At 44.4% G+C, this 13,711-nt stretch overlaps 1 protein-coding gene across 1 annotated transcript; it reads right to left on the reverse strand.

The window, feature by feature from the left end:
- Nucleotides 1–569: 569 nt before the first annotated feature.
- Nucleotides 570–2,907, reverse strand: LOC135508499 (complement component C1q receptor-like). The gene is given in 2 exon segments (XM_064928747.1): nucleotides 570–793; nucleotides 796–2,907. Coding segments are annotated over 2 exon segments (1,518 nt in total). The 5' UTR covers nucleotides 2,201–2,907; the 3' UTR covers nucleotides 570–680.
- Between the last annotated feature and the right edge of the window lie 10,804 nt (nucleotides 2,908–13,711).

Consider the following 13,711-nt stretch of genomic DNA (forward strand, 5'->3'; position numbering starts at 1 on the left):
AAATCTGGGTCACTCAAATTAGTATGACATGTTATGTTTAGTATAGTTATGCAAGACAGAAAGTTACTTAAGGCAAAAAAGAAAAGGTGAGTGGTTGGTCTGGTCGTGGTAGATGGGTGGGTGTATAATGTAAATGTCTAGCAACCCAAAGTTTGCTTGTTAAAATCTCATCATGGACAACTTTAGCATTTTTGCTAACTGGCAAATTTTCAACTAGTTTCTACTTTGTAGCTACATTGCAACTTCTAAGTATGTTAGCTAACCCTTTACCCTAACCCTCTTGCGATTGTAACCTTTATGAATGATCATATAAAATATGTGCTTTTTTTGAAGCACAGTCAAGGATCTCAGGCATACTTAAAAAAAACATTATTTTATGAACACGTTTTATTTATATATTCGTAAATAATGCAATGTCAGAATTATATTGTTTTTACATTCCCGAGTTGACACTATTTCACGCCGTGCTTTCAAGTGACCCGTCAAATTTTTCTAACTGAGTCTCTATACCCGAAGCCACCCAACAATAACTGTCAGCAGTGGCGATTTTCTTCTTCGCTTCTCTTTTTGAACGACTACATCGAAACATGACAATACCAGAGGTTACTGCAATTAGAAGAAGTAGTGGAACAAGAGAAGAAATAATGCCAATAAACAGCCACGAGCTCAAAAAGGAGCCATTATGCGTAAACCAACTCGTTCCAGTGGTTTTGCTGGATGGCTCCTCGCGCGTAATGTCCTGCGTAATAGTGCCTTGAGGTGGTCCGTCGGTGAACTGAGGCTCGTTCTGTAATTCAACATTAGATATGGTTATAGTGTCAATGGTCTCGTCGTGTTGGTAGTTGTCTCTATAAACATTTGACGTTTCAACAGTGGAAACAACAGTCACATCTCGAATGCAGGTGATTCCATTAGGGTGTAACCGGAAGTGCTGATGGCAAGAACACATGAAACTACCAATTGTATTAGTGCATTTGTCCTCGCATTGATTACTGAGGCATTCGTCTATATCTATACAAGTATGACCGTCCTCGGACACAGTGAACCCTGCGATGCAATGGCAGGAGAAGGATCCTTCAGAGTTAAGACATATTTGGGGACATCTAGTTTCAGTGCACTCGTCTATATCGTGGCATTTGCCCTCAACCATTCTGTAGCCTTTATTGCACTTACAAGTGTAACTACCTTGGGTATTGACGCAATGATTACCGTCGCAGGCATTCATTTGGCATTCATCGACATCGATACAACCAAATTGGTCTTTATCCAATTGGAAGCCGCTTGGGCATACGCAGGAGTACCCCGTTGGTCCAGTTACGCATTGGTATTGACATGGAGAACTGTGACAATATTCCTTTAAGTCACAAGATACTCTGTCCTGTCCTAACACATAACCGTCCTTGCATCCACAACGAATACCACCGGGGTCACTATCAAAGCACACATGATCACATCCACCGTTTGTATAGCCACAACTCTGTTTATCCGTGGCGCAAAACGGACCGGGGATGGTCCAGCCATAGACACCATCCGTTAACTTACAAATAGAAAAGTGGTCATTGCCATTACATCTTATTTCAGCAAATGTTCCAAATGGAAACGCGGTCAAGTTATTATCCTCATGTAATGGCTTTGCTGAGAATGGGAGCTTGTAATTCACTTGCTCCCCTCCTGCCAACAACAAAGGTTTACACATTCCCTTGAAGTAGAATTTGCAAGCGTAAAAAGCCTTTTCTTTGCAAGATCCATCCGTCCATTTTAAATCATTGCGACCGGATAAAGAATAGTATACCAATACGCAACGCTCTTCTGTGCAGGTGCTGCGAGGTTCCTTCTCCCAGTTGGAATATTGGGAAGTTTCACTTCCAGATATCCACTTAAAACCTCTGAGACTCAAGCCCGTTATAATGCAGTCCCCCTTATGTAATTGCAGTCCGATCCAACATTTGTAGTCCAAATTGCGATTCCTGAAGTCGATCTGTGTAAGGATTGATTGAAACTCTGCTTCCTCAGCTTTGTCTTTAGTTGTTACCAAGTAACCCCCGTTATCTACACATTTCATACGAGCGTCTTCGAAGCTGACTCCCTCTATATGAAAAGTGAAACAGGCATTGGATGTGCACACGGTTTCTTCTCCGCCAGTGTCTGCTCCAGTGGCTCCCCAGACAGAGATTTGCAGTAAAATTAGCAAAAGCATCATTCCAACATAATCCAACAACAACCATTGATTTAAATATTTTATATGCTACATTTATGCCTTATTGGCAAACGGATGACAAATGAGGCTCTCTATTCGTTGCCAAAGTACAACGTGTTGCAACTTTGAATTGTACATTCAAGCTCCTGCATCCTGTTTTCTATATACACTTAAAACGTTTTTTTTTCTCCCCCAGTTGGTTTTTGTCTCCTGCTGAAGCAAGTTCCGTTGTGGAAAACCCAAACAATAGCAGCACCCTCATTGTTTTGACTTGTTATCCAGATGGCTCCCGTGCTGAGTAAACGTAATATCAGACTGCTTGTTTCTCCTATACAAAGTCAGGTAACCATCTTCCAGCTGAAAAACAACAACCGATCTGCATCAAATAGTGTAGAGCTTGCAAAAAACATGAAAGCGCTAAAACATGGCATTGAATGATTTCCCGATGTATTAATTCATATGAAAATAACGATTTGTTTGTAATAATTTTTCATAATATATTTCTTTCATTTTCCATAGTCTATAGTTGTTGATTTGGTTATTAATTTTGTTATGTGAAACGACTAATCTCATTTAAATTGAGAGAATAAAGCCTTCATTTACATTCTAAATGGACGGACAGAAATGTCTTCCCCAAAAAGCAATAATTAAAAAAAATAAGAATAAAAAATAGGTTCCAATTTGTGACAGAGAACTGGGCCCTTTTCCAGACAACCTTTTCTAACTCATTTAAAACCTCTGCTGACATGAAAGCCCGGAAAAAGCACAATAGTTAATATCTAAAACAATTGATAGACAGGATGGGGAAGAGATGCTAGGAAGTTCACACCCATGCAGGCTCATGGGTCAGGTTGTGTGTGTACAGCAAGGGGACATACTGTCAGGCAATTATTGAGGGCTACTGGTGGAGGCTCAGTCAGTCTCACCAACATCTTAAATGCTGTTTTTACCCTTGGCAGACAGGATAGCATTTATTTTTTTGTTATACCTGAATAACTGATTAAAACCAACCACTGACAGATGTTCAATGTGTCTATATGTGATCTTGTTCTATAATGTTAGTGGTATTAGCTGTCTTGTTATTGTTATGTGTCCATGGTTTTATGTGGTTGAGAAAAGTAAATGCTGATATTTCAGCCGATTCCCATAGGTGTGTCGTTTATCATATAGCCATTTGAGGTTGCTGTCTACTACACTCTTAGAGAAAAGGGTTCCAGAGGGCTTCTTCGGGTGACCCCATTGGAGGACATTCTTGGTTCCAGGTAGAACCAGTTTGGGTTACATGTAGAACCCTCTGTGGAAAGGTGTAATGATTGTCGTCGGGAGAAGGAGAAAGAGGACCAAGGTGCAGCGTGGTAAGTATTCATAATACTTAAAAAAAATATATGAATACTTGAACAAAAAACAACAACACAACAAACGAACAGTTCTGCAAGGTGCAATACACACAAAAACAACTACCCACAACCCATAGTATGGTTCTCTAGGTATGGTTCTCAATCAGAGACAACGATTGGCAGCTGCCTCTGTTTGGGAACCATACCAGGCCAAACACATAGAAATCTAACACAAAGAACAAAACACAGAATGCCCACCTCAACTCACGCCCTGACCAAACTAAAATAGAGACATAAAAAAGGAACTAAGGTCAGGACGTGACAAAAGGGTTGTACATGGAACCCAAAATGGTTCTACTTGGAACCTATAAAGAGTTCTACCAGGAAACAACAACACAAAATTCTAAGAGTGTACCATTGGAGTGATCTTGAGCAGGGTCAGTGAATTGTTCTTTAGTTCCTGTGGTATGTAAATATATGTGGCTGCAGAGCACTTCCTGTGTTTGTTTAAAGAATGGAAGTGGCGCAACTTCAATTGCAGGAAATGGCACAAGGGGCCCCTTCAGCCACTCGACAACTTCTGCTTCGCAGTGCAGTTCAATGAGTCTCTCTGTCCACAATAGTTTTTTTCTTTAAAAAAAAATCAGGCATGAATGTGACTGTGCTGCCTGGAAACAGTCCACATCAATTCCAAATGTTTTAAATAGGTTTCTATTTTTGAAAGACTAACAACTAACACAGACTATCAACCCACATTAAAAGATAGGATGTGGACATGTAGTTGCTTTTCTGCCAAAGTTTGAGTTGTATGTTGGCTGTATAGTTTTTACAATAGATAAAATATTAAGCTCTTATCTGTTATGATTAACTGTATCTTATTATCTCATTGATTCTGCACAAATCCCCAGTTTTAGGCGAACTGCTGCCATGTTCGAGAGCATCAAAGCCGCAATGTATCATGAGTAAATTGTGACTGACTGATTGATCTAAACAAATATATTGAGTAGTTAGTTATGATGCAAAGTGATTTGTAGATCAGTCAGTCTCAAATTGCCTTTAAAGTCAGCGGCAATGTCGAATGTGTCATGGGTTTGTGAGGACGTGATGACACTAGCGCCACCTTAACGGCAGCCGAAAATAGAGCCCTACTGTAGGTGTGTGCTGATGAAGACGGGGGACGGGGGACAGGGACTACAGGGAGAAGTGTTTGGGGAAGATAGGGGGGAGGTTGGGGAAGACAGAGAGAGGTGTGTTGGGGAAGACAGGGAGAGGTGGCACTGTGATGTCCGAGTGGAAATTATAGGCATGACACACAAGTGAATGATTGATTGAAACTTTTGCATGTTTGCATGATAGGCCTATAAGACATTGAAAAGCCTAAATAAAGTGGTAGACCTGCATCATAAATGACTGGGTGACAGGTAACACTCGAGAACCATCTTCTTATGTAAGGTTTTCAGTCATTATATTCACCCACATTTGGCTCGGTGAAAACTACAATTCTGACGCTGTGTGTTTTAACGTTTAGAAACGTCAATAAATAATCGCTTTCAAAGCGGTTTTCAAAACGAATGCTGATATACCCCTTTCATGTCAGCGAGAAATAATCTTTCCAAATAATAAAAATACACTTACTGTAGCAGTTTAGATCCATATCCAGTTGATGAACTACACTTCCTCCCCAGTTGGTTTCCTCCCCAGTTGGCTTCCTCCCCAGTTGGCTTCCTCCCCAGTTGGCTTCCTCCCCAGTTGGCTTCCTCCCCAGTTGGCTTCCTCCCCAGTTGACTTCCTCCCCAGTTGACTTCCTCCCCAGTTGACTTCCTTCCCTCCCCAGTTGTCTTCCTCCCCAGTTGGCTTCCTCCCCAGTTGACTTCCTCCCCAGTTGACTTCCTCCCCAGTTGACTTCCTCCCCAGTTGGCTTCCTCCCCAGTTGGCTTCCTCCCCAGTTGACTTCCTCCCCAGTTGGCTTCCTCCCCAGGTGACTTCCTCCCCAGGTGACTTCCTCCCCAGTTGACTTCCTCCCCAGTTGGCTTCCTCCCCAGTTGACTTCCTCCCCAGTTGACTTCCTCCCCAGTTGACTTCCTCCCCAGTTGGCTTCCTCCCCAGTTGACTTCCTCCCCAGTTGACTTCCTCCCCAGTTGACTTCCTCCCCAGTTGGCTTCCTCCCCAGTTGACTTCCTCCCCAGTTGACTTCCTCCCCAGTTGACTTCCTCCCCAGTTGGCTTCCTCCCCAGTTGGCTTCCTCCCCAGTTACTTCCTCCCCAGTTGACTTCCTCCCCAGTTGACTTCCTCCCCAGTTGGCTTCCTCCCCAGTTGGCTTCCTCCCCAGTTGGCTTCCTCCCCAGTTGACTTCCTCCCCAGTTGACTTCCTCCCCAGTTGGCTTCCTCCCCAGTTGGCTTCCTCCCCAGTTGGCTTCCTCCCCAGTTGACTTCCTCCCCAGTTGGCTTCCTCCCCAGTTGGCTTCCTCCCCAGTTGGCTTCCTCCCCAGTTGGCTTCCTCCCCAGTTGGCTTCCTCCCCAGTTGACTTCCTCCCCAGTTGACTTCCTCCCCAGTTGACTTCCTCCCCAGTTGACTTCCTCCCCAGTTGACTTCCTCCCCAGTTGGCTTCCTCCCCAGTTGGCTTCCTCCCCAGTTGGCTTCCTCCCCAGTTGGCTTCCTCCCCAGTTGGCTTCCTCCCCAGTTGGCTTCCTCCCCAGTTGGCTTCCTCCCCAGTTGGCTTCCTCCCCAGTTGACTTCCTCCCCAGTTGATTTCCTCCCCAGTTGGTTTCCTACATTACAGTTGGCTTCCTCCCCAATTGTCATTTCTCCAAATTTGTGAATTCCTCTGACATCCAGTGGAACAGCCACTTTACAATAGTGCATCTAAATCCCAGTGAGAAGGATTCCTCCCATTGGCTTCCTTCCCCAGTGGGGTTTCAGGTGTCTCCCCAGATTGACTTCGCTGTCCCCAGTTGAGTTTGTTCCCCATTGGGGGCCAGAGGTGTTCAGAACAGTTTTGGCTGGGATAGCGGGAATCAGCACAGACATCGGCCTATATCTTCTGTCTGTCTTCCGTAAACAAGCGACGTAACATGGAGATATGGCCGTGTGGGAACATTAACCTTCAGCACAGGAATCATGATTCCAGCACGGCCTGTACAGTTTAACACCCCTGCCTCTTTTTACCCCCTCTCGTTCTCTTTTTTTCCACTTATCCTGCTTTAGGAAGCAGAGAAGATGAAGAAGGTAGTACCTGCAAGAGGGTGTTGTGGATGAGAACAGACAACGGAATAGATTGGAGACCCAAGCCAGCCGTCCGCCACTAACACACAAGGTGTGTCACAAAATGGCGCCGAAGAGGATGGCTGATATTTTACATGCCCCTGACCAATTGTGCTATTTTGTTAGTTTCTTTTGTATTGTTTGTAACTTATTTTGTAACTTATTTTGTACATAATGTTGCTGTTACCGTCTCTTATGACAAAATTAACTTCTCACCACGAACTGGAAAAATCTTTTTCCTTTAATGAGTCCGACGAGAAGGATATATGCTCTCCCGGGAACAGGCCCAAATCCATGTCATATACGTGAAGAAAAGACGAGGAAAATAGGACGCAGATCAGGCTGCCTTCTGAGAATTCGTAGGCGAGCGAGTAAATTGCCACTGTCTTCCGTTCTACTTGCTAACATGCAATCATTGGAAAATAAAATTGATGACCTACGATTATCCTACCAACGGGACACCGAGTCGTGGCTGAACGACGACACAGAAAATATAGAGCTGGAGGGATTTTCCATGCACTGGAAGAACAGAGATACTACATTTGGTAAGAGAAGGGGTGGGGGTGTGTGTCGTTTTGTCAATAACAGAATAAGTCTTGAGGTATTGCTCGCCTGAGGTAGAGTACCTTATGATAAGCTGTAGACCACGCTATCTACCAAGAGAGTTCTCATCTATATTATTCGTAGCCATCTATTTACCACCACACACCAATGCTGGCACTAAGCCTACACTCGACCAACTCTATAAGGCCATAAGCAAACAAGAAAATGCTCATCCAGAAGCGGTGCCCCTAATGGCCGCGGACGTTAATGCAGGCAAACTTAAATCAGTTTCACCAAATTCTTACCAGCATGTCACATGTGCAACCAAAGGAAAAAAACTCCAGACCACCTTTACTCCACACACAGAGATGCATACAAAACTCTCCCCCGCCCTCCATTTGGCAAATCTGACCATAATGCTATCCTCCTGATTCCTGTTTACAAGCAAAAACTAAAGCAGGAAGTACCAGTGACTCGCTGAATACGGAAGTGGTCAGATGACACGGATGCTACACTACAGGACTGTTTTGCTAACACAGACTGGAATATGTTCCGGGATTCATCCAATGGCGTTGAGGAGTATACTACCTGTAGTGGAGCAGGTTGAGAGTTTCAAGTTCCTTGGTGTTCACATCACCAAAGAACTATCATGGTCCAAACACACCAAGAAAGTTGTGAAGAGGGAACGACAAAACCTTTTCCCCCTCAGGAGAACAAAAAGATTTGGCATGGGTCCCTAGACATACAACATGTGGGGTTAGAGCATTGGACTAGTAACCGGAAGGTTGCAAGTTCAAACCCCCAAGCTGACAAGGTACAAATCTGTCGTTCTGCCCCTGAACAGGCAGTTAACCCACTGTTCCTAGGCCGTCATTGAAAATAAGAATTTGTTCTGAACTGACTTGCCTAGTTAAATAAAGGTAAAATAAAAAATAAATAAAAGATCCTTAAAAGGTTCTACAGCTGCACCATCGAGAGTTGGTTGCATCGCTGCCTGGTATGGCAACTGCTCGGCATCTGACTGTAAGGCGCTACAGAGGGTAGTGCGTACGGCCCAGTACATCACTGGGGCCAAGCTTCCTGTCATCCAGAACCTATATAATAGGCTGTGTAAAAGGCCATACCATTTTCAGAGACTCCTGTCAGCCAAGTCAGACTGTTCTCTCTGCTTCCGCACGGCAAGCGGTACCGGAGTGCCAAGGCTAGGACCAAAAGGCTCCTTAACAGCTTCTACCCCAAGGCATAAGTCTGCTGAACAATTAATCAAATGGCCACCAGACTATTTACATCAATCTCCCTCCCTTTTGTACACTGCTGCTACTCACTGTTTATTATCTATGCATAGTCACTTCACCCCCACCTACATGTACAAATGACCTCAATTAACCTGTACCCCCGCACACTGACTCGGTGTGGAGGCTTTATACAGGGGGTACCGGTACAGAGTCAATGTGGAGGCTATATACAGGGGGTACCGGTAGAGAGTCAACGTGGAGGCTATATACAGGGGGTACCGGTACAGAGTCAATGTGGAGGCTATATACAGGGGGTACCGGTACAGAGTCAATGTGGAGGCCATATACAGGGGGTACCGGTACAGAGTCAATGTGGAGGTTATATACAGGGGGTACCGGTACAGAGTCAATGTGGAGGTTATATACAGGGGGTACCGGTACAGAGACAATGTGGAGACTATATACAGGGGGTACCGGTACAGAGTCAATGTGCAGGCTATATACAGGGGATACCGGTACAGAGTCAATGTGGAGGCTATATACAGGGGATACCGGTACAGAGACAATGTGGAGACTATATACAGGTGGTACCGGTACAGAGTCAATGTGGAGGTTATATACAGGGGGTACCGGTACAGAGTCAATGTGGAGGCTATATACAGGGGATACCGGTACAGAGTCAATGTGGAGGCTATATACAGGGGGTACTGGTACAGAGACAATGTGGAGACTATATACAGGGGGTACCGGTACAGAGACAATGTGGAGACTATATACAGGGGGTACCGGTACAGAGTCAATGTGCAGGCTATATGCAGGGGCTACCGGTTAATTGAGGTCATTTGTACATGTAGGTAGGGTTGAAGTGACTATGCATAGATAATAAACACTGTAGCAACAGTGTAAAAACAAATGGAGGGTGGTCAATATTATAGTCTGGTGGCCATTTGATTAATTGTTCAGCAGTCTTATGGCTTTGGGGTAGAAGCTGTTAAGGAGCATTTTGGTCCTAGACTTGGCGCTCCGGTACCGCTTACTGTGGGGTAGCAGAGAGAACAGTCTATGACTTGGGTGACTTGACGCATTTATGAAGTTACCATAAGTAAAAACTGTTAAATCCCGTTAAATGTTAAATTAATGAATAATTTAAAAAATGTTATGTTTTAGAGGTGTAAATTTCCGAGAATATGAAATGTTACTTCATGTCACTGATGGAGTGTAGAAGTAGAGGGTCTAGACTAGAGGTTAAGGGTTATAGGAGGAAGGTATATAGTGGAGGGTCTAGACTAGAGGTTAAGGGTTATAGGAGGAAGGTATATAGTGGAGGGTCTAGACTAGAGGTTAAGGGTTATAGGAGGAAGGTATATAGTGGAGGGTCTAGACTAGAGGTTAAGGGTTATAGGAGGAAGGTATATAGTGGAGGGTCTACACCAGAGGTTAAGGGTTATAGGAGGAAGGTATATAGTGGAGGGTCTACACCAGAGGTTAAGGGTTATAGGGGGAAGGTATATAGTGGAGGGTCTAGACCAGAGGTTAAGGGTTATAGGAGGAAGGTATATAGTGGAGGGTCTAGACCAGAGGTTAAGGGTTATAGGAGGAAGGTATATAGTGGAGGGTCTAGACCAGAGGTTATAGGAGGAAGGTATATAGTGGAGGGTCTAGACCAGAGGTTAAAGGTTATAGGAGGAAGGTATATAGTGGAGGGTCTAGACCAGAGATTATAGGAGGAAGGTATATAGTGGAGGGTCTAGACCAGAGGTTAAAGGTTATAGGAGGAAGGTATATAGTGGAGGGTCTAGACCAGAGGTTAAAGGTTATAGGAGGAAGGTATATAGTGGAGGGTCTAGACCAGAGGTTAAAGGTTATAGGAGGAAGGTATATAGTGGAGGGTCTAGACCAGAGGTTAAAGGTTATAGGAGGAAGGTATATAGTGGAGGGTCTAGACCAGAGGTTATAGGAGGAATGTATATAGTGGAGGGTCTAGACCAGAGGTTAAAGGTTATCGGAGGAAGTTATATAGTGGAGGGTATAGACCAGAGGTTAAAGGTTATAGGAGGAAGGTATATAGTCGAGGGTCTAGACTAGAGGTTAAGGGTTATAGGAGGAAGGTATATAGTGGATGGTCTAGACCAGAGGTTAATTGTTATAGGAGGAAGGTATATAGTGGAGGGTCTAGACCAGAGGTTAAAGGTTATAGGAGGAAGGTATATAGTGGAGGGTCCAGACCAGAGGTTAAAGGTTATAGGAGGAAGGTATATAGTGGATGGTCTAGACCAGAGGTTAAGGGTTATAGGAGGAAGGTATATAGTGGGTGCAACTACGTTTGTAATGTGTTGAGTGCAGGGAAGCGATTACGTGTGGCAGGCATTGATGAGGAGAGACGGGTGGAGATCTTAGAAACTAACAATGCCACTAATGTTTACATTATGTCAGGGTATATTATTGTCAGACATCAGGGATCCTCTGGGAGGAGAAGTGAGGTCAGGTTAGATGAAGTGAGGAAGAACAGATATCACTAAGGTTCTGTCTAGCATCAGGGATGCATTAGCTGTTCGGTTGTGGAAGAGGAGACTCAGCCTAGGAGAAAGGGTTAAACATCGTTAAATATCAGTTCTTGTGTGATTTTTTTTTTCTGAATACAGCTATGTCGACCCTTTGGGAAGAATTACACTTGGTTTACTAAGCTTCTCTAGTGTCCGTGAGTTATTTACTCTGAAAAATAAGAACCTAACAGAGGGATGAGGGAAAACATGTTTCAAATCTGTGGGCAGTTGGGCAGGCTTAATCTCCAACTCTGCCGTACTAGTTGTTCAGGCTTAATCTCAAACCCTGCAGTAACACACTTGATTCTGTTAGTCATGGTCCAGACTAAAGACTATGACTGGGTGAACATCTGAATCAGGTGTGTTAGTGCCGGGCTGCGCTCGGCTGGATTAAAAGCCTAATGCCCTAAAAGGCCTTGCTCCTTTTGATGTCAAACATCATAACACTCTGTGTTAAACGAAGGTCACTTGTGTTTAGGACGTATTTTCGTATCTAAATGGGCACCCAACAAGTACATGATTACACCGTCTGCTGGACTGAACTGTCTGATATGCAGTTATCCAGAGCACCTTCAATATGTTAAGATGTCAATTCACTGTTTCAATTTTAGACGACCAATGAATTGTGTTATTACTCAAATCTCAACACAGGTTTTTGTTCCTTTTTCAGTGGATGTGCATCACTATGTGTGCATAAACTACAGGCCCAAGGGGATTGTCAGAAGACTTCAATTAGAATCGGAAGAGTAGAAGAAGTGGGGCTTTGCCGGACAAATCCTACATTTTCAGGGTATTTCATTGCACTTCAACTTGATAAAGAGTATGTTGATGAATCCCACAGCCTCTTCTTTGCACAACACCTGTCTTACTAGCTCTGACTTTGCTGATAGTTACTTTATTGAGGAACAATGGACATCCTGTGATGGCGATGTGTGGCTCTGATCAGGCCTGTCGTTCTCAACCAACATCATGGCGGTGGCCCGTTCCTGTAGGTTCATGCTCTACAACATCCGCAGAGTACGACCCTGCCTCACACAGGAAGCGGCGCAGGTCCTAATCCAGGCACTTGTCATCTCCCGTCTGGATTACTGCAACTCGCTGTTGGCTGGGCTCCCTGCCTGTGCCATTAAACCCCTACAACTCATCCAGAACGCCGCAGCCCGTCTGGTGTTCAACCTTCCCAAGTTCTCTCACGTCACCCCGCTCCTCCGCTCTCTCCACTGGCTTCCAGTTGAAGCTCGCATCCGCTACAAGACCATGGTGCTTGCCTACGGAGCTGTGAGGGGAACGGCACCGCAGTACCTCCAGGCTCTGATCAGGCCCTACACCCAAACAAGGGCACTGCGTTCATCCACCTCTGGCCTCCTCGCCTCCCTACCACTGAGGAAGTACAGTTCCCGCTCAGCCCAGTCAAAACTGTTCGCTGCTCTGGCCCCCCAATGGTGGAACAAACTCCCACACGACGCCAGGACAGCGGAGTCAATCACCACCTTCCGGAGACACCTGAAACACCACCTCTTCAAGGAATACCTAGGATAGGATAAAGTAATCCTTCTCACCCCCCTTAAATGATTTAGATGCACTATTGTAAAGTGGCTGTTCCACTGGATGTCATAAGGTGAATTCACCAATTTGTAAGTCGCTCTGGATAAGAGCGTCTGCCAAATGACTTAAATGTAAATGTAAATGTAAATGTGTTGTGTTACCGAGCCACATCTTAATTAACATGGATGCACCAACTATAAAGTCGATCTGCACGAGAGTGTCTGCTAAATGATTCAAATGTAAATGTTTTACATCTGCTGCAGTTTGAAGACAGTGATCAAGATGGGTTGTGAGTAAATGACATTACTCTGTAAATGGACTGATTCACAGGCTTTAAAACATTACAGGTTACATGTCACGTTCTGACCTTTATTTCCTTCGTTTTGTCTTTATTTAGTATGGTCAGGGCGTGAGTTGGGTGGGCAGTCTGTTTGTTTTGTCTTTATTTAGTATGGTCAGGGCGTTAGTTGGGTGGGCAGTCTGTTTGTTTTGTCTTTATTTAGTAAGGTCAGGGCGTAAGTTGGGTGGGCAGTCTGTTTGTTTTGTCTTTATTTAGTATGGTCAGGGCGTAAGTTGGGTGGGCAGTCTGTTTGTTTTGTCTTTATTTAGTATGGTCAGGGCGTGAGTTGGGTGGGCAGTCTGTTTGTTTTGTCTTTATTTAGTATGGTCAGGGCGTGAGTTGGGTGGGCAGTCTGTTTGTTTTGTCTTTATTTAGTATGGTCAGGGCGTTAGTTGGGTGGGCAGTCTGTTTGTTTTGTCTTTATTTAGTATGGTCAGGGCGTGAGTTGGGTGGGCAGTCTGTTTGTTTTGTCTTTATTTAGTATGGTCAGGGCGTGAGTTGGGTGGGCAGTCTGTTTGTTTTGTCTTTATTTAGTATGGTCAGGGCGTGAGTTGGGTGGGCAGTCTGTTTGTTTTGTCTTTATTTAGTATGGTCAGGGCGTGAGTTGGGTGGGCAGTCTGTTTGTTTTGTCTTTATTTAGTATGGTCAGGGCGTTAGTTGGGTGGGCAGTCTGTTTGTTTTGTCTTTATTTAGTATGGTCAGGGCGTAA

This window comes from Oncorhynchus masou, chromosome 21 (assembly GCF_036934945.1).
Source record: "Oncorhynchus masou masou isolate Uvic2021 chromosome 21, UVic_Omas_1.1, whole genome shotgun sequence".
NCBI lineage: Eukaryota > Metazoa > Chordata > Actinopteri > Salmoniformes > Salmonidae > Oncorhynchus > Oncorhynchus masou.